Source organism: Pinus tabuliformis, chromosome 1_2 (assembly GCF_031772625.1).
Source record: "Pinus tabuliformis cultivar Carrire ecotype Pingquan chromosome 1_2, CPIR1, whole genome shotgun sequence".
NCBI lineage: Eukaryota > Viridiplantae > Streptophyta > Pinopsida > Pinales > Pinaceae > Pinus > Pinus tabuliformis.
Window position 1 is genome coordinate 798051303 of NC_142298.1, and position 19695 is coordinate 798070997.

The 19695-nt window shown below is 39.1% G+C and overlaps 1 protein-coding gene across 2 annotated transcripts in view; it reads right to left on the reverse strand.

Moving 5' to 3' along the window:
* The window catches only part of LOC149208307 (uncharacterized), a 435470-nt gene that overhangs the window by 18347 nt on the left and 397428 nt on the right, over positions 1-19695 (reverse strand). For both annotated transcript variants that reach the window (XM_089395998.1, XM_089395997.1), the window contains 2 exons: positions 18399-18447; positions 18196-18319 (listed from right to left, as the gene is read on the reverse strand). In XM_089395998.1, the coding sequence (XP_089252124.1) occupies positions 18196-18319; positions 18399-18447 (173 nt within the window). The remainder of the gene's footprint in view (positions 1-18195; positions 18320-18398; positions 18448-19695) is intronic.

A 19695-nucleotide genomic window follows, 5' to 3' on the forward strand; every position in this document is an offset into this window, starting at 1 on the left:
TCAAGATTTTTGTAGGATATCTCCCTTGTCCCAGGAAGATCTCACCCTTCTACTGCCAAACTTCCAACCCCAAAAAATAATGCATCTGTCCCAAACCCTTCATGTCGAATTTTGTAGCTAGGTTCTTCTTGCAACGTTTGATGAGCCTAGATGATCTTGTTAGGAAGAGATCATCCACATATAACACTAGGATTAGAGGCTCATTCTTTACAACCAAATAGTAGACATTAGGGTCTACGTCACTCTTGACGAACCCCATCTTTTGCAAGTAGCAATCAATTCGACTGTACCTAGGTGTCTGTTTCAGCCCATACAAGGCTTTCTTTAATCTGCATACATGAGATTTCTTCTCATGTGTCTCAAAACCTTCTGGTTGTTCAATGTATACTTCCTCTTCTATTATCCCGTTCAAGAATATCATCTTGACATCCATCTGATGAACCTCCCACCCCATCTGTGTTGCAAGAGATATCACGGTCTTAATAGAAGTATACTTCGCTACTGGGGCGAAGGTTTCTTCAGATGCAAGAGATATCATGATCCTAATAGAAGTATACCTGGCTACTGGGGTGAACCTGGCTTTGTATTTCTCCACACTGTCATTTGTGGCATATTTGACCTTATAGATCCATCTTGAACCTACCACTGATCTGTCCCGAGGCCTAGGTACCACTTCGTAGACATCATTGACCATTATAGAGTTGTATTCCTCCACCATAGCATCTACCCATACTTGATGTTGAACGACCTCCTGAAAAACTAGAAGGTTCCCCAACTTGAGCTACAAAGGCCCAGTATCTGTCTAGTTGCCTTCGCTCCCTTTTACTATTCCTGGGTGTACCAATGAAGTCTTCTGCATCCTGTAGAATCTGTCAGAGTTCCCAGCTCGTTCTTCCACTAGTAGTAGTTACATCTATCAACTCCTCTTCTTCCTGAGATTCCTCATGTTCTGAAGCCTTGTCTTCGATACGATTTCTGGTACCAGTTTTAACTGGTTCAAGTGGTTTGACCAACGGCTCGTCTTTCCACTGCTCCTCGGAAGGCACTTCTCGAGATTTTCTAAAAGCTCTATCCTCCATGAAATTTACATCCCACCGAACTACTACCTTCCTATTCCCTGGAAGATAGATTCTATATTCCTTAGCATTCTCGCTATAGAGTATAGATTCTATATTCCTTAGCATTCTCGCTATATCCCATAAGATTTCCTTTCTCAGCAGTTTGATCTAATTTCTTTCTCTTCTCTTCGGGTATACAACAATATGCTAAACTCCAAAATATCCTGAAATGACTGACTTTAGGTGTCTTCCCAATGAAGACCCCTGAAATGATTTTGCCCAATGCCTTGTGAGGAGTCATGTTTTGGACATAAATTGTCGTGTTGCATGCTTTTGCCCACAGGAGTTTAGGCATATCCTGATCATATGTCAGACCAGGCAGTAACTCCATAAGGCAAAAATGATTCGACTATATTAGGTAGGTGTTTGTTATATACATGAGGGGGAGACTGTTCAATTCATTGCCCGATGACTGTTCATATTTCTAATTTATTTATTTACGTAAATTCACCCAATCACAAGGATTAGGTGTCAACATTCCCCCCCTTAATTTGAAGGGATGTTGGTGAGTCCAAGCATCATTCTGAATTGTTCAAGCTTTTCTCTTCCAAGCGCTTTGGTGAAGATGTCTACAATTTGCTCATTTGTGGAATAATGACGGAGATGGATTGTTTTGGCCTCAACATGATGTCAAATTAGATGATATTTAGTATTGATGTACTTCATTCGATCATGGAATTTTGGGTTCTTGGCCAACTTTATTGCAGAGGTATTGTCAATCATGAGTGGAGTTGATTGTACTTGTTTTACCCGCAAATCTTCAAGAATTTTCTTGAGCCACACAATTTATTTTGTTGCTTCAGCTGCTGCCACTTATTCTGCTTCTGTTGTGGAATCTACCAACACTGATTGTTTGCGTGATCTCCAGGAGACAGCTCCTGATCCAAGACTGATAGCATATCCGGAAGTTGATACTCTAGTTTCTTTGTCTCCATCAAAGTCTGAATCAGAGTATCCAATCAAGCTGAAGTCATCCACCTGTTTGTACTTGATTCCAAAGTCTTGAGTTCCCTTCAAGTACCTTAAAACTCTTTTTGTAGCAAACCAATGTCCCTCACAAGGATTTTGCATAAACTTGGAGAGGATTCCAACAGCAAACGAAATGTCTGGTCTAGTAGTAGTTAGGTAGTTGAGACTTCCTACAAGCTGTCTATACTTTGTTGCATCCTCAAATTATTTTCCTTCAATAGATGTGAGTTTTAAGTTTTGTTCCATTGGAGTAGTAAGAGGATTGCACTCTGTCATGCCAAACCTGTTCAACAGATCTCCAATGTATTTCTTTTGAGAAAGAAATATGGAATTTGGATGTTGGGTTACTTCAATGCCAAGATAGTAATGAACATAGCCCAAATCAGTCATTTCAAAACCTTTCCCCAATTCCTTTATGGATGCAATGTAGCTTTCATTGTTCCCTGTCATCAAAAGATCATCTACATATACCACAAGATATACAACTGTTTTGCCAACTTTCTTGACAAATAAAGTTGCATCATCAAGATCAAAATGTTTGAAATTGAGTTTCAGAAGATGCTTAGTTAGTTTTTCATACCAGGCTCGCGGTGCTTGTTTGAGGCCATACAAGGACCTACAAGTTTGCATACTTTATGTTCATGTCCTTTCATAGCAAATCCTTCAGGCTAGGGCATAAAAACATTCTATTTTAAATCTCCATTCAAGAAAGCAGTTTTTACATCCATTTGATGGACTTTCCAACCGTTCTGAGCTACTAGTGCAAAGAGTGTCCGGATGGTAGCCCATTTTGCTGTGGGGGAAAAAGTCTCCTCATAATCGACCCCTTCCTTCTGTGCAAAACCTTTTGCCACAAGCCTAGCTTTGTGCTTGCCAAGTGAGCCATCAGCTTTATACTTGTTCTTGTAGACCCACTTGCAGCCAATTGGTTTGGTTCCTAATGGAGGATCAACTAGCTTCCAAGTGCCATTCTTTATGAGGGCATCATACTCCTTTTGCATTGCTTCTTTCCATTCATCATGAGAAGCAGCTTCTTTGAAGGAAGTTGGTTCAAAATCTGTAGACAAGTTCAATTCACAATCATAAGAAACATCCATATCAATAGGTGAATTAGAGTTGTCTACATCACCTCCATTTTGCCTGTTTGAATTTCGAGTTCTTGTCTTTCCAACCTCATCAGGATGAACACTTTCAAGTGTCTTTGTTAGCCACTTTGGGGGACCTTTCTGAGATGGTCCAGGCTGCTCCGTTGATTGAGTTGGGACTAAATCAAGATTGAGTCTCCCAATTCTATCAATTACATCACTTAAAGCATCATCCATTGGATTTTCTTGCGGGGGAGAGTGTTCTTCAGAAGAAGATTCCACATGTTGATCTAGTATAGGAATGCCCCCTTCAAGATGTGGAATCTGATTATCAAATTCTTGAAATGATTTTGCTTTTGCGAATCTATCCAAGCGATCAAATTGCCGCTCAACAACATTGTCAGTTTTAGATGATTCAAGAAAAATTACATCTCTAGATACAACAAACTTTTTATTTACTTCATCATAGGGGCGGTATGCTTTGGAGGTGTTTGAGTACCCCAGGAAAATACACTTACGACTTCTAGCACCAAGTTTGTTTCTATGTAACTTTGATATCAAGGCATAACAGGTGGAACCAAAGACCCTGAGATGCTTTACCAAAGGAACATGTCCATACCACATTTCATATGGAGTCTTGTTTCTTATAGTATTAGATGGACATCTATTCTTTTATATATGCAGCACATAGAACAACATCAGCCCAAAACATTATCTTTACATTTTTGAAGAAGAGCATGGATCGTACCATATTTAAGATTGTCCTATTCATTCTTTTAGCTACACCATTCTGTTGGGGATTATAAGGCACGGTTGTTTGATGTTTGATCCCATGTTGGTGAAGATAGTTTTCAAATTCATTTGATGTGTATTCTTTTCCATTATCAATGAAAATAGACCCAATATGAGATTGTGCATCATTTTCAATCCATTTATGAAAATTCTTGAATGTTTGAAAGCATCAGATTTGTTCTTCAATAAATAAACCCAACACATTCTGGTGTAGTCATCAATAGATGTCATGATATATTTATTTCCATTTGCAGAAGGAACAGGCATTGGACCACAAAATCTGAATGAATGAGTTCAAGTTTTCTATGTGCTCTTGAATGTGATCATGAAAAGACTGTTTGCTTTGCTTTCCTAGAATGCAAGCATCACATTGCTTAAGTTTCCTAGGAATTGTAGGCAAACCAGCAACACCATTTTTTTTCAACAAGCGGAGACTGTCATAGTTCAAATGTCCAAATGTAGCATGCCATAAGAAACTTGATGGAAATGTACCTTCTTCATGATGAGAATTGTATGAGAAATGTTGTGCATGAGCAGAGGTTCCTTGCAGCTTGATAAGCCTTTCTTCTTCTATTCCCCTCATGACAAGTGAGTGGTCAGATGCTTTTCTTACCTCAAGCTTGCCATCAAACATATGAATAGAGTGACCTTGTTGGTGGATGTGGACCAAGGATAGTAAGTTTCTCTTGAGCTGTGGGAGATATAAAACATGATGCAAAAGAAAGTCTAGAAGACCAGGCAGTTTAAGCCTGATTGTGCCAAGCCCTGATGGCTTGATTTTTGATTGATCTGCAAAGTATACTGCTCCATCAACATTGTCAATGAAATTTTCAAAAAAAACTTTTCTATGAGTCATGTGGCAGGTTGCTCCTGAATCAAGCAACCAATCATTTTTCCATGAAGCAAGTGAAGCATTAAACAAATCTTCATTTACTCCAATGTTACATTGTGCCACAACATAGTGAGCGGATTCAGGTGCTTTACCTTTGTCTGTATCATTAGTTTTACCTTTTTGTTGGTTTCTTTTCTGCTCAATTTTGTCCCATGGTAGCTTGCATGTAGAGGAATCATGTGATCCATTTCTCTTGCAGCAAATGCAGTGAAAATATGCTTTTTCTCCTTGAGAATGTCTGCCCTCATTGCCTCTGAAATATCTTCCTCTTCCTCTTCGACCACCCCTCTTCCTCTTGTAGAATCTTGAGCAGGATGCTTTTCTTTATGAGCAAGGCACACAACCTCTTTAGAAGATTCAAAGGCTGTCTTCTTTCCAAAAGCTTTCTCTTTCAGCAAACTTTTTCACAAGAGAGTCAAAGGTTATATCTTTGAGATTTCCATTTGCTTGCAATGACTCAAGATAATTAGAGTAAGTAGGATAAAGTGCCTTGAGAAAAGCAATAAGAGGAATATCCAATTCAACTTTAGTGGATTTGATATCATGCATTATAGACTTTACTTCAGATGCAAGAGCAAGAGGATCATTATTTTGCAGTTCAAGAGCGAAGAGTTTAATCATGAGTTGAACAATTTCGAGTGCAAAATGTGAGTCATAGAGTTCTTTTAGCTTTTGTAAGGCTTCAAAGGCAGTTGAATATGACGAAATATGGTGACTCACCTCTTCATCTACAGATGCTGCGATTAATGCATAAGCTTTGTTGTTCTTATTTTCCCAAATGACGAGCTCTTTGTCTGAGGTAGGCTATACTGGTTCATTGTCTCCATCTCTGACACACACTCCTTTCCACAACTCATTGAAAATGAGGGTGTGTTTTATCATCCGGGACCATTCAAGATAGTTCTCCTTGCTAGTGAGAACTATTCCCACCATGGATATGATTGAATGCATTCTGTAAAAAAATTATTTCTACTGATAGAAAATATATTTTTGCTGGGGAAATGTGCTTCAAAAATGATACATCCTTATTCTTCCTTCAAAAATCAAAACCATATTCTATGCATATAGAATATCACCATATTATTTTTTTTTTATTTTTTTTTACAATATGGTTGCAAAGGGAAATAGTATCAACTGCTCAAAAGCGAATCAGAAATCTGATGCAAATCAGAATTTGCCAAACACTTGGACGGAAATATAAATCTCTATGCTCAAATCCTATGCTTTATACCTTGACTGCATACTTTCTCTTTGGAAAAATACATTTCTTTCCTTTTCTGTCTCTCAGTCATCAATGATGCTTGATGCTTGGTAAGGCGTCATGTGATAATTGAATAAGTGTTCAAACTCAGCGTCTGGCAAGTCTTGAAGGGAGCAGCGTATATCCCACTTCTGAATGTGGACGGATTCCACAAGTAGCAGCAGCTGTCCGCAAGTCAAAAGCTTAGGCCAGCTTCCCCATGTAGACATTCTCCTCCCGCGATGACTCCACCATCGCTGCTGCCGCCATTTGTACACAGATATTAAAAAACTAACTTCACCTCTGGATCAAAGAAACGGCCACTGCAATGCACAAACACACTATAAAATGGCAAAACCAAGAATAGTGACTGGATTTTCGGTGAAAGCAGCAGCGCAAGACAATGAAAGGCACTACAGGCGGAGCGAGAGCGTATACTATCAACAGGCATGAAAATCAGTCCTTAAAAGCTCTCGGTACAGTGTTAAATGGAGTTCTAAACGCAAGGGTTACAGACCCTCATAATCGAACAGCGTATGTAAAATATACAACAACTCGTTCTGATAGTTTGCAACAGCTCTATAAAATATACAATGTATAATTGCAGAAACTATGCTGCCTGGAGCGTTGTTCTACCAGCGTGGAGGGAGGTCGTTCTTATTGATTGAGATACAGGCAATGAATAAAGCAGCACCTCGTGCCATACAAACACACTCCCGTCGCCATAAACCCTCAGACGTATTTTACATGGAAAAAAGAAACAGTCGCAACATTATTCAAACAGTTCCACGCTCACCGCCCCAGCGTTCATCACAAACGCTGCTATACTCAACGACTTCTGAATTTAGAGAACAGTGGGTAGACTGCACAGTAGACAGAGAGGACAGAGAGCACAGTAGATAGTGGACAGAGAGCCCAGTAGACAGACTCCACAGGGACAGAGGACAGGGAGCAGTAGGCAGAAGGGAGTTACAACTATTTTGGGAGCTGGCTCTGATACCATGTCAGACCAGGCAGTAACTCCATAAGGCAAAAATGATTCGACTATATTATTCCATCAGGTAGGTGTTTGTTTATACACGAGGGAGAGACTGTTCAGTTCATCTCCCAATGACTGCTCATATTTCTAATTTATTTATTTACATAAATTCACCCAATCACAAGGATTAGGTGTCAACATCATACAACATTGCCCTAGCTGCTTCCACAATAGTCCTGTTTTTCCTTTCTGCTACTCCATTCTCCTCCAGATTGTAGGGAATTGTCCACTCCCTTTTGATGCCTTCCTTAGAGCAAAAATTGGTGAAGTCCTTGTCAACATACTCTCCACCATTGTCTGAGCACAACACTTTTATGTTCTTTCCTGCCAGATTCTCCACTAGAGCCTTGAACTCTTTGAAACGACCGAAAACTTCATCCTTGGTTTTCAGAAAGTAGATCCAAGTCTTTTTGGAATGATCATTGATGAAGGTGACGAAGTATTCAGCACCACTAAGAGCTTTTGTGGACATTAGTCCGCAGATGTCAGAGTGTATCAATCCTAGCACACTCTTCGCCCTATTGTTACTTCTGGAAAATGCAACTTTGGCATATTTGCCCAAAGCGCATCCTCTACATACGTCATCCCGTTCAGTACTTAGTTCTGGAACTCCCGATACTGTTTTCGTGAGAATTCTCAGAGCCCGATGGTGTAAGTGTCTCATCCTCCTATGCCATAGCTCATTCAAGTCTTTGTCTCCATTACTACCTATTAGTGCCATTGGTGATTCTAACTAAAACTTGTACAACCTGTTGCTTCTAATTCCAATTTGAGCCTTCTTTTTCCAATTTGGGTGTTTGACATATACTCTCCTTAATGAAGAAAACGTCATATCCCTTCTTTCGAAGTTGAGATAGGGAAAGCAAGTTCATCCCCAATCCCGGCACATGCAGCGCATTGGTTGCCCGAAGTCGCTCTCTTGCTTCGGTTTGAAAAGCTATGGTACCTCTTCCTACTGGAGTACACTTTGCCTTATTCCCCATGGTGATCTGAAAATTCATTCTTTCTTCTTGATAATCTGAAAAACATTCTTGTATTCCTGTGATATGCCAAGAAGCTCCATTGTCTATATACCAAACCTCTAAGGAGGCAGAGCTTGCAAGGCAAGCGACTTCTTCCAATCCGAAAGCTAGCATCGAATATTCGTCGCGAGTCCCTTTGAGTGGATGCCTCTGCATCATGCTCTTGACCCATAATCGATTTTCCTTTCCTGTTGTTGAATCTCTACTCCGATACCATGTGAAAATTTCTAAACTGAAATTCTATTACTGCAGCAACTAATTTATTTCACCTACTTATTATTCTCAATAAGTTATTTATGAAATTCCTTCAACAAATATTAAAATAAATTCTAATGCAATTATCACACAATTACCCAGAGAAAAAGAAAACATGCACAAGAACCAATCACATCGACACAGTTATTTTTGGACAACTGTCCCCGAAAAAACCCAATGCGGGAAAACTGGTGTAGCAGATGAGGGCTTTATTAATCTTCAGCAGCAATTGCTTTTACAAGGAATGATTTTACGGCAAAACTAAAAGGAAACACCTAAGACTTTCCCTCTAAGACGATATGACACTTTGGAGACCCTACTCCCACTTATGTGTCACCCTTGCGTCACTCTGATTGACCCAGCATGGTTCTGAGTGGCTTTACATCCCTCTGCGTTAGCCTACGTAGGCCCTACGTCTATCCTTTGGACTGCATCTCTCTTTCTGCGTTGTCTTCCACTGACCCTACATCACCTTCTTCTCGATCATTGCGTGCTGCTAAAGCCCTCCTCTTCCTCCACCCTGCAACTCCCTCTGAAATTGATCTCTTCCTTGAGAATCGAATTTCCTTGAGATACTGAGCATTTGTCAGTGTATCTCCAAATGAGCCTCAAGTCTTCTCTTATACTTTTCCTATTGATGAATCAATGACCGAGATTAAGTCCCTAATCAACGGCTAAGATTAAAACAGATTTGATCCTCGTCTCTTAGAAGCTTCTCATCCTTATCTTTATTAATACCCATTAATATTTTTATTTTCCCAAGTTTAGATTTAAGAATCATTAAAAATATTAATTATTTTAATAACTCCTTATCCAGATGGAATTTCTCAAAACGATTTCTGGATCTTGGAGATCTCATGTGCCTTAGCCTATCCTCCAAATTTCAAGGCCAGAGCACATCTGATGCTACCAAAAATCAACAATCTCTCCCTTGTCAATTCCTCTCTCTCTCTACCTCTATCTCTTTATGTATTTCTTCTTCCTTCCCCCTCTCCTCTCCCTCCTCTCCTCTCTCTTTTCATTCCTCTTTCTCCCTTTCTCTCTCCACCCTCCAAGTCTGTCACTATCTCCCTTCCTCTCTCCTTCTTTCCCCCCCTCTCCCTACTCCCTCTCTCTCTTTCTCTCTTTCTCTCCACCCATATAATGGAGAATTTTCACTCTATGCAATCAATGCTATATGTAATGTCTAAAATATTTTACATTTTAATTTTTTATTATGAAACGAGTTATGGATTTTCTGACATGTATTATTGGTAAGCCATGGTATTGTAACAAAACTTATTTACAAGTTAATAATATCCACGGTAAGGTGGGGTGGATATTCATGGTTAAGAAACTCATTATATTGAAAGTTTAATATAAGTAATAAGTTTTTATGTGCTTATTAATTAAATTTAAATATGGTTATAGAATCATTATTGGATATTTGTGTAGTGATTTTTTATTCTTAAGCTTTGCAAGAAAACCATCAAAAAATAAAATACTTGAAAATAACTTATACTCAAGTAAATTACATATCTATCATCAATTACTTCTCATCATAGTTTAAGCAAGTTTTTGCGTAGAAAATGGATAGGAACAAGATGTAAAAAATATAATTACAGGAGTTACTTCCCAACATTACTTATGTTTTCTTCAACACTTACGTAGGAGTAAAATTGTATGTAAACTTACGAGTGGTTACTACCCACCAAAATTTACACAAGTTATTATTCTTGAGCAAGCAATTTACTTATCCACTTCACATCTCAATTTATAAATTACTTCCAAAGTAAAACCATATGCTAATTTGTCTATTAATCATTATTAATTTAGAAAGATCAATGTAAATTATAATTATTTATGGAATTTTTCCCATTGGAGGGACTAAGGTGCCTTGCAAAACAAAATTACAATATAACAAATTGAATTTTATTATTTGTATTACTTTTAACATTTTATTTTAATTGAGCCAACATTTAAATTTTTACACTACAACATCTCCGCCACACTCGGTTCTATATTACTTTACTTTTTATTATTTTTTAATCAAGCTTACAGATAAATGTTTATGTTAAATGTTAAACATTCACTACTACACATCTACTCCTATACTGGGTCGACAGTGACACTAGATTAAATTGGTTAAATGTTAAATTTTTATGCTTGACATCTACCCCAAGGCCCATATTGGGTTCTACAGTGCCTCTCGACACAAAAAGAAGGAAGATGCCAAAGCGAGGAGGGTAGTCCTTAATGGATTCAAGAACCATATAGTTCTGCATATTGTTGAGTTAGATACAACGAAGCAAATGTGGGACGTTATTTCGAAGTTGTTCCAGGATGCTACCATAAATAGGAAGTTGATTCTCAGAGAAAAGCTGAGAAATACCAAGATGAACAAGGGGGAAGACATTGTTTGCTGCCTCACCAGGCTTTAGACTAGTAAAGGACGAGTTAGTTGTAGTGGGAGATAACCCAGATCATGACGAGCTAGTGTGTATAGCCCTGAATGGGTTTACAAAGTAGTGGAATGTCTTCATTCAAGTTAATTATGGATGAGACACCTTACCGAGTTGGGATAGATTATGGAGTGATTTCACTCAGGAGGAGCTTACACTAAGTCTTATGAGTGATAGCAACAATAGGACTTAGAAAAATGAAGAGCAACAAAGAAACGTGGCCCTAGCAAGAAAAGGGAAAGTGAAGAAGGGGTGTCACAGAGGTCCAACACCAAAAGGTGAGAAGAAGGACCTTTCCAAGGTCAAATGCTATGACTGTCATGAGTTTGGCCACTATGTCAACAATTGTCTACAGAGAAAGAGTGTGAAGAAGGGAAAGAAGCAGACAATAGCTTCAGCAAGTGCAGACATGCTTTCTAGCAGGATGGAATAGGAATTCACACTTATTGCTTGCATATCTAGCTCAACCTCATAGGGTGTTTGGTATATAGATAATGGGTTGTCATTTCATATGAAAAGAGTTAGGGAGTACTTTTCAATCTTCGTAGGTCAATATATACTTGGTGGTGGCCTGGTGCCACAAAATCTAGCAAGCCTTGGAGAGGGGTAGCCTACAAGGCTATCACTAGAACAAGTGACAACAGTGAGATAGTAACCCACTATCACCACAACTACTACCCCTTGCTCTTTATAGACTGTCACCAATAGGGGAAGTCTCGATATAAGGGTCACCTAATAGGTATTCTAGGCTTTAAAGGTATGAGGTGACTTAAAGGCTTCTAAGGGAAAGACACAATTTAGGTACAAGGCTCCAATGATTAAGAAGGGGCAATTCGCTTTCTAAGTGGAGGCCAAATTGAGGCACGACTAGACTTGGGGTTTAATTGATAGGTTGAGCGCTGGGGTGACCCAAGGTTGATGCCAAGAAAGGGTTTCCCATATGTATTTTAATAAGGTTATGGCACGCAAAATCCTCAAGTTGAAGCTAAAATCAAACTAGGGTTTTACCCTAGGATAGACAACTAGGGAAAGAGAGATTCTGGATCAAATTGGAATGAATGCTCATCAAGGAGAATGATTTTGAGGCAACCACTATAATCCTCGATGTTTAGACTCTCCAAGACCAAAAATCTCTCCTAGTCAATTCGCACTAAGCCCTAGATGGTCACCTGGCCTTAAGAGGGTTGAATGTTACATTTCCTTAAATCCCAACAAATGATTTATGACTTTCTCAGTGTGAAAACCAAAAGTACAAACAATTGTTGCACTAGAAACAGATTGCAAATACATTGAGTTTTCTAATGTATCATGCACAACAGAAAATAAATCAGAAGACAAACACATCAACCATAGAACACAAGATATACCCAGGAAACCCCAACTCCGGGGAAAACTTGCAATGTTTTGTGTTTTTATTATTTTCTTCAGTAAAGGATTTTCTTCTGAGAATCACAAGGGAGAAACTTCCCTTTTATCACAAGAAAAAACTCGATCACCCTCCAAGTAAATCAATTTGTTGGAAATATTGAGAGGGGGGTAAATCAGTATTTAACTTCAATTAGTTGATTTTTAATCTTCGGAGCATTAATCAACATTAACATCCAATCAAAACAAAAATCAACAACATCATTCACCAATGTACAATATCAAAGACAGTAGACACAAAACTTTTAGGTGGAAACCCTTTCGGAAGAAAAACCACCGAATACTTCTTAATATAGGTCTTTAAAAAATACATCAATAGGAAGCTCCAACTTCCAAGATTCTCAACATCAACTAAAGGAGGCTTCAACCACTTGGTTTATCAACTCCAATAGAAAGCACGATCCAATGCCCTAGTTTACCATCTCCAAATGGAATGACGCTCCAATGCCCTAATTTACAGGCTCCAACCCGAAGGAAGCTCCAACTCCATGATTTACCAACTCTGACAGGAAGGACACTCCAACACCCTAGTTTTATCAACTCTGACTAAAAGGATGCTCCAACACCTTGCATAGGATCCAACATACTCTAGTACCACCTTGCCACCCTGAAGTGTCCTCAGGTTCCAACCTGAAAGAGAATCTACTCTCCTGCCTTGCACCACCCTGCCACCCTATTTTGTAAGCGAACCATGTTTCATAGTTTTCAAACTAGATCCACTTGTGCTCAAAATCAAAATAAAACAATCTGCGGACTTTGTAAATCAATAACACTAGCACAAGATCATCAACAATACTAGCTTTCTCACTTCAAAAGATCAAACTCTAGCGTAGCTCAGTATCATACTCCTGCATCAATGATTATGCCAAAGACAAACCTTGTCTCAACAACCCTGCTCAGGACATATATTATATATATGTCTTTGTCAAACCCTAGCAAGAATAACTAGCATATATTTGAAAACTCTGCAATGCTTCTACTCTATCACTATATTGTCCATTGTTATATACATTGTTCCAAAATTATATAAAAACATCTCTCATTCAACACTCAACAGTAGTATATAACTCAAGCTCTGACCACACAAACTCAATACATCCATCACTTTTTGTCATCATACCACCAACACAAAATACATGACATTGACACTTTGCCATCTAGTACTACGATTGGAGGGCCTATACAATCAACAATATATTTGACATGACAATAATGCACCAACAATCACATTACATGCCCTCTATAGCACATGTATATCACTGTAAACATCTAGCAGCCCCAATGAATACCAAACCCTGCAAGAACACTGTTAAACAACTCTTGAAACACAAGTATGTTAGCTTTGAATCCTTGGTTCATATTATGGCACTGCATCATCATGCTCAACCATATAGCACACCTGCCATAATGATCAACAAAACAATGCTCAACATACAATTAATTGATAAGCCCTAGTAGTTCTCATCAAACCCTAATGGGAGCACAAACCCTCAACCATTCATTAGATAGTTGTATAATCATTTTTTGCTCATCAGTACATGGAAGCTATACAAGTTCCGTGTTAGTTTATATAGCATCGAATGTGTTCTAATCACAAAACTTGGTAGAGAGGCTAGAATACATGAGATCTTCATAACCCGGAAATTGTTTCTAGAAATAACACCTAGAAATGGCTTAATTAGATTATTAACCTATTTTTTAATATTTCCTAAGTCTAAACTTAGGAAAAATGGTTAATTAATCAGAATTAATTAGGTCCAGGTGAGAATTCTCTAGAAACTCACACGAATCGACAAAGAATTAATCTAGGCCCTTGATTAAGTTCTAATCTTGGCCATTGGTGCTCCAACAGAGGATTATAAGAAGAAGTTGATGGATAAATGGAGAATACACTAGTGCAAATACTCGGTGACCTAGACAGTTCGTTTTTCCTGTGCATGAGATTCAGCAAGAGAAATCGAGTAATAGGTCGAGGTTCAAGTGGTAGGGGGGCAGAGTAGTAGATTTCTGGAGGAGTCTCTAGTTCCGGAAGAGTCAGAAGAGAAGGCCTAAAATATTGCTCAGAAGGAAGCGATAGGACTCCGCATTGCCTTAAGATAGGAAATTTGGTTCAGTTGGAAGGAGGGTCGATTCAGCTTCCAAAGGCCAGGAAAATTTCCAGGAGGTCGAAAGAATCACTTCCAATGGCAGCAACAGGCTAGAAGTTACATCAGAGGCAGTTTTTGGACAATATGTGTAGGGCTTGTGCAGAAGCAGTGCAAAAGGATGACGCAGAGGGTTCTAGAGCCAGTTTTGAGGCTCAATCTGTTGCAAGATTGCTTGAGGAGTAGGGTAAATTCCCTCAGATATTTTTATTAGTATTTTTCTCAGATAGAAACGCCAATTTGGCGTCATTGTATTATACTTAGAATTTTTGTTGCTACATAATTAATAAGACCCTCAACTGCAACACCGGTTTTACCACATTGGCTTTTTCCGGGGACGATTGTCCAAAAATAATGGTGTCACAATTCTTATGTGTGTGCTAGAATTTCTCGGCTTCCAATATTTTATTTTCCACAGTATTTTTATGGTGAAAATTGTAGTTGTGATTTTATTCATTGTTTGTCATAGCAAATAAACTACATAATTAAATTTACAGTTAGGAGAATAATTTTCAGTTAATGCAATAGATGAATTTTTCACATGGTATCAGAGTGTAAGTGATCAATCGGAAAGCTCAAAATTGGAGAGAATTTCATTGTTCAAAGGGAGCAGCAGGCCGAAATTCTCAAAGGCTACATAGTGCTCAGACAGGCAGATCAAATTGTTGGGCAAGAGTTCAATTTTCAGTGCAGGTTGGCAGAAAAAATCGACTTGCCAGATTCAGTCATTCTAGCAGTCAGAGGGAGCAACAGTAGCTCAGAGTTTCGTTGAGCAGACTTCTGGTTGGACGCAAAAGGTCTTGCAACAAAAGAATCAGCATCGGACAAAAGTGGAATAACACACAAATTGTTTTTTTCTATGACCATGGATAGGATTGACATTCAGGAGGCTTAAGATTTGTCTTCTAGGTTGGAGGACGGATTTTCTTGCTTGTCAGGATCAACTTCACAGGGTGTTTGGTATATAGATAGTGGAGCAACAACTCATATGATAGAGGTTAGAGAATATTTCTCTAGCTACAAGGAAGAGAAGATGGACTTCTAGATTATGATGGCAAACAGAACGAAGTGTACTCCAGTAGGGAGAGGTACCATCAATTTTCAGAGGGAGTCAGGAGCAAGCACCAACACTACAGATGTATTACATGTGCTAGGATTGGGTATGAACCTGATTTCAGTATCCAAGTTACAGGATAAGGGATATGATATTCATTTTGTAGGAAAGAAAGTGTTTGTCAAACACTCGAGTTGGAAGAGGGTAAGACAGGTTGGAGTTCGAAGCAACAGATTGTATAGGTTGTAGCTCGATTCTCCAATGGCATTAATAGGAAGTGATAGTAGCAGTGGGAAGGAACTAAATGAGTTGTGGCATAGGAGAATGGGACATCTATACCATGGAGCACTCAAGCTGCTCAGGGACACGGTAACAGGGGTTCTAGAACTTGGCACAGAACACGATGATGTGTGCAGAGGATGCGTACTTGGGAAGTATGCTAAGGCAACATTCCCAAGAAGTGACAGCAGAGGAAATGGCGTGTTAGGATTTATACATTTAGATATTTGTGGCCCGATATCCACTAGAGCTCTTAGTGGTGCTGAACACTTTGTCACCTTTATCGATGACAATTCCAAGAAAACTCGGATCTACTTCTTGAAGACCAAAGATAAGGTCTTCAATCGTTTCAGAGATTTTAAGGTCCTCGTGGAGAATGCAACAAGGAAGAAGATCAAGGTGCTTCGCTGAAATAATGGGGGAGAATATATTGATAAAGACTTCATAGACTTTTGTGTGAAGGAAGACATCAGGAGAGAATGGACAACTCCGTAAAATCCACAACAGAATGGGGTAGCGAAACAGAAATATAGAACAATAGTTGGGGTTGCAAAAGCAATGTTATACGACTCGGATTTACCCAGGTTTTGATAGGCAGAGGCATGTAACATGACATTGTATATTCAAAAAAGAACTCCTCACAGAGCATTGGGGAAGAAAACGCTAAAAGGGGTCTTCACAGGGAAGAGGCAAGAAGTTAGTCACTTCAAAATCTTTGGTAGCATTGCTTATTTCCACGTGCCAGATGAGAAGCGCACCAAATTGGATTAGATTGCAAAGAAGGGGTTTCTTGTTGGGTATAGTGAGACATCCAAGTCATACACGATCTACATTCTTAGCCATAGGAAGGTTATAGTGAGATTGGATGTAAAGTTCATGGAAGATTGAGCTTTCAAGAGATCTCGTGAGATGTCTATAGGTGATCAGAATCAGCTAGCTGAAGCTCCATTGGTCCAGCAACAAGGGCATCCAGTGGGACCACCAGTGGGATAGTCACAGGGATCCAGTACAGTAACCAGTACTAGCATTTCCTTAGGAGCAGGGAATCCAGTGAGATCTCAAGAAACAAAGCAGCAGGGGCAGGATGAGGAGGAGTTGGTAGAACCTCCCACTACTAGTGGTCGAACCAACAGAGAGGTCTGTAAGACATTGAGAGATGCAGAGGAGTTTCTTGGAGCTCCTAGGGTGAACAAAAAAGAGCGCAAGCAACCTGACAGATATCAAGCATTGGTAGCTCAAGTTGCATAACCTTCCAACGTTTAGGAAGCCACACAATATCAAGTGTGGGTAGATGCCATGGTATAAAAATACAGCTTTATCATGATGAATGATGTTTGGGAGGTGGTGTCGAGACCTGAAGACAGGTCAATGGTAGGTTCTCGATGGACCTACAAGATCAAGTATATTGGAGATGGCAACGTGGAGAAGTATAAGACTAGGTTCGTGGAAAAGGGGTATGCACAGAAACACACGATAGATTATGAGAAGACCTTTGCCCAAATTGCCAGATACACCTCTATTCGGTTAGTTATATCCTTACCAGTTTAGATGGGATGGAAGATTCACCAGATGGATGTGCCAAAGGGCTTTGAGACTCATGCGAGGCACACTCATGTGTGCAGATTCAAGAAAGCTCTATATGGGCTCAAGCAAGTTCCTAGGGCATGGTATGGTCAGATTGATAACTACTTGCAGCAGATGGGATTCATCAAGAGTGATGCAGATCCCAACCTAGTATTGTATGTGAATGATCTCTTCTTGACAGGATCATCAAGGCTCATAGAGGACTACAAGAGGAACTTGGTAGCAGAATTTGATATGAACGATTTGGGGTTGATGCACTATTTCCTAGGATTGGAAGTATGGCAAAAGGATGGGGAGATCTTCCTTGGGCAGGGAACATACACTACAAATATTCTGAAGATGTTCAGAATGCAAGATTGTAGACCCATGTCTACACCCATGATCACCAACTAGAAGAAGATAGACGCATCAGATGACAAGGATGTCGACCCCACCTTTCACGATCACCTTTCTCTATCCAACAATAAACCTTTCATTTATCACCTTGAGCCATAGCACTAGACCATCTTTCTAGCTGATTTAAGAAAGCCCCCCTTGTGGTTTAAATGCAATAAAGAGCAGGAGAAAGGTTGCTAAGGTGACAGTGGCAACCCTTTCTTTTGTTGCCATAAGGTCTGGCCCCACCTAGTGAGACTTTGCACCAGGCCTGCTAGATTTTGCAGCAACAGGAACTACCAAAGGTCTAAATTATCAAACAGATTGGTTGTACAAGAGCAAAGATCTAAAAGCTAAAATCACTATTGTTTGTACAGAAGCAAAGCCAATATTAATTGAACAATCCATGAGGCTAACAGCTGAAAAGGTAGTATTTAGAATCTCGATTCTGACAATAAAATAAAATTAAATGATTTCTTACCGTCCAGATTTTGAAAAATGCCCAGCCCCCAAATCACATTTGAATAGCAACAAATTATTGTCAGTCTTCTTTTCCCTTAACTTAGCAACATATTTGGCAGGCTCTGAGTATAAGACACGTGGGTCTGCACAACCAGTGATTACTATTAACATTATGACATCGGTAGATTTAAGAATGCACCAAGACTGATAAATTTTCCTTACCATTGAGGCCTGCAGTGACCAAAATGTTAGGATAGTTCTGTGATTGGACCTGCATGCAAATGACCAACAGTCAGAATATGCAGTTACAAGTTTCTGGACTGGCATTATAGTGTTTCCCATCATATAAAAGCAAATAAGATAAATGGCTGGTACCTCAGCTTGAACAAAAACATATGACAGAATATACGAGTATCCAAATATTGAAAAAGCAAATAAATGAATGATAATCACCAGTGGAACACAACGTAGTCAATTTTAGAGTTCAAATGCTCGTTAAATAAAATTTAATTTAAAGGAGATTTTATTTGGAAAACTCCAAAAATTTGAATCCCAACACCTTTTTCAGGCTAATATGGGATAGCATTATAATCTTGTTTTCTTAATGGTATTATTGATTTTCCTGTAAGAAACATCTGAAATCATTTCTTTTACAAGCTCAACCAGAAGTAAACTTCATTGTAATTCTCAAATACATATGATGCAGATAATTCATCTAGGTTAGCTTGTGAAATTAAATTTTCAATTTAAATCCTCTTTTTCAATTGAATGCCCTGCTCTTTTTCTCCAGTACACATTCTAGTATGGATTACAGCCCATATTGGTGGAGGTGTCACACTATTGGAACCCATATTTATATATGTGGAGGACCTTTGAAGGCCAATGTGGCACTTAGTGTTGAAGGAAATGTAACTAGGTTCGGTCTTCACAAATGTACTTTTGATATTTTTATTTATTCAAGAAAAGAAATATTATTTTTATAATATATGTCAATGAGTTTCTTGCTCATTGAAATAGGTCTAGCACAAAGTGCCATAGGTGAGTCAAAGAGTCAAAAGAATTATGTTGAAGACCTTAAGCACTTATATATTAGAGTCAAAGAAGTCACCTCCAAGCAAAGTCAAGTCTCCTCCAAGCATGTGGCAACATCAAAAGAAGCTATCCGAAGCAAAGACAGAAAGTCGGCCTACAAACTTCAAGTCGGCCTAAAAGAGGGACAGAACTCTATATATAACAGCTGTCCACTCCTTCAACATCAAGCTAATCTACCTCTGAAATCAGCGAAGTAAAGGAAGCCAGGAATAGGGTGAAAGAAGGATGAAGAATGGGTCTCCAAGTGCAGCAAAGAAGAAGGGTACATAACCGAGCCTAAGAGGACTGTTCTAAAGCTAGTTACAGCCACATGTGCGAGAAAAGGAGGGCTGTCTCTGCAGTTATGACAGCAGCAACTTACAGTCAACCATCTCTCATTGTTTAGGGTTAAAACTAGGCCTACAAGGCCTCCTACTCAAGCGAAGAA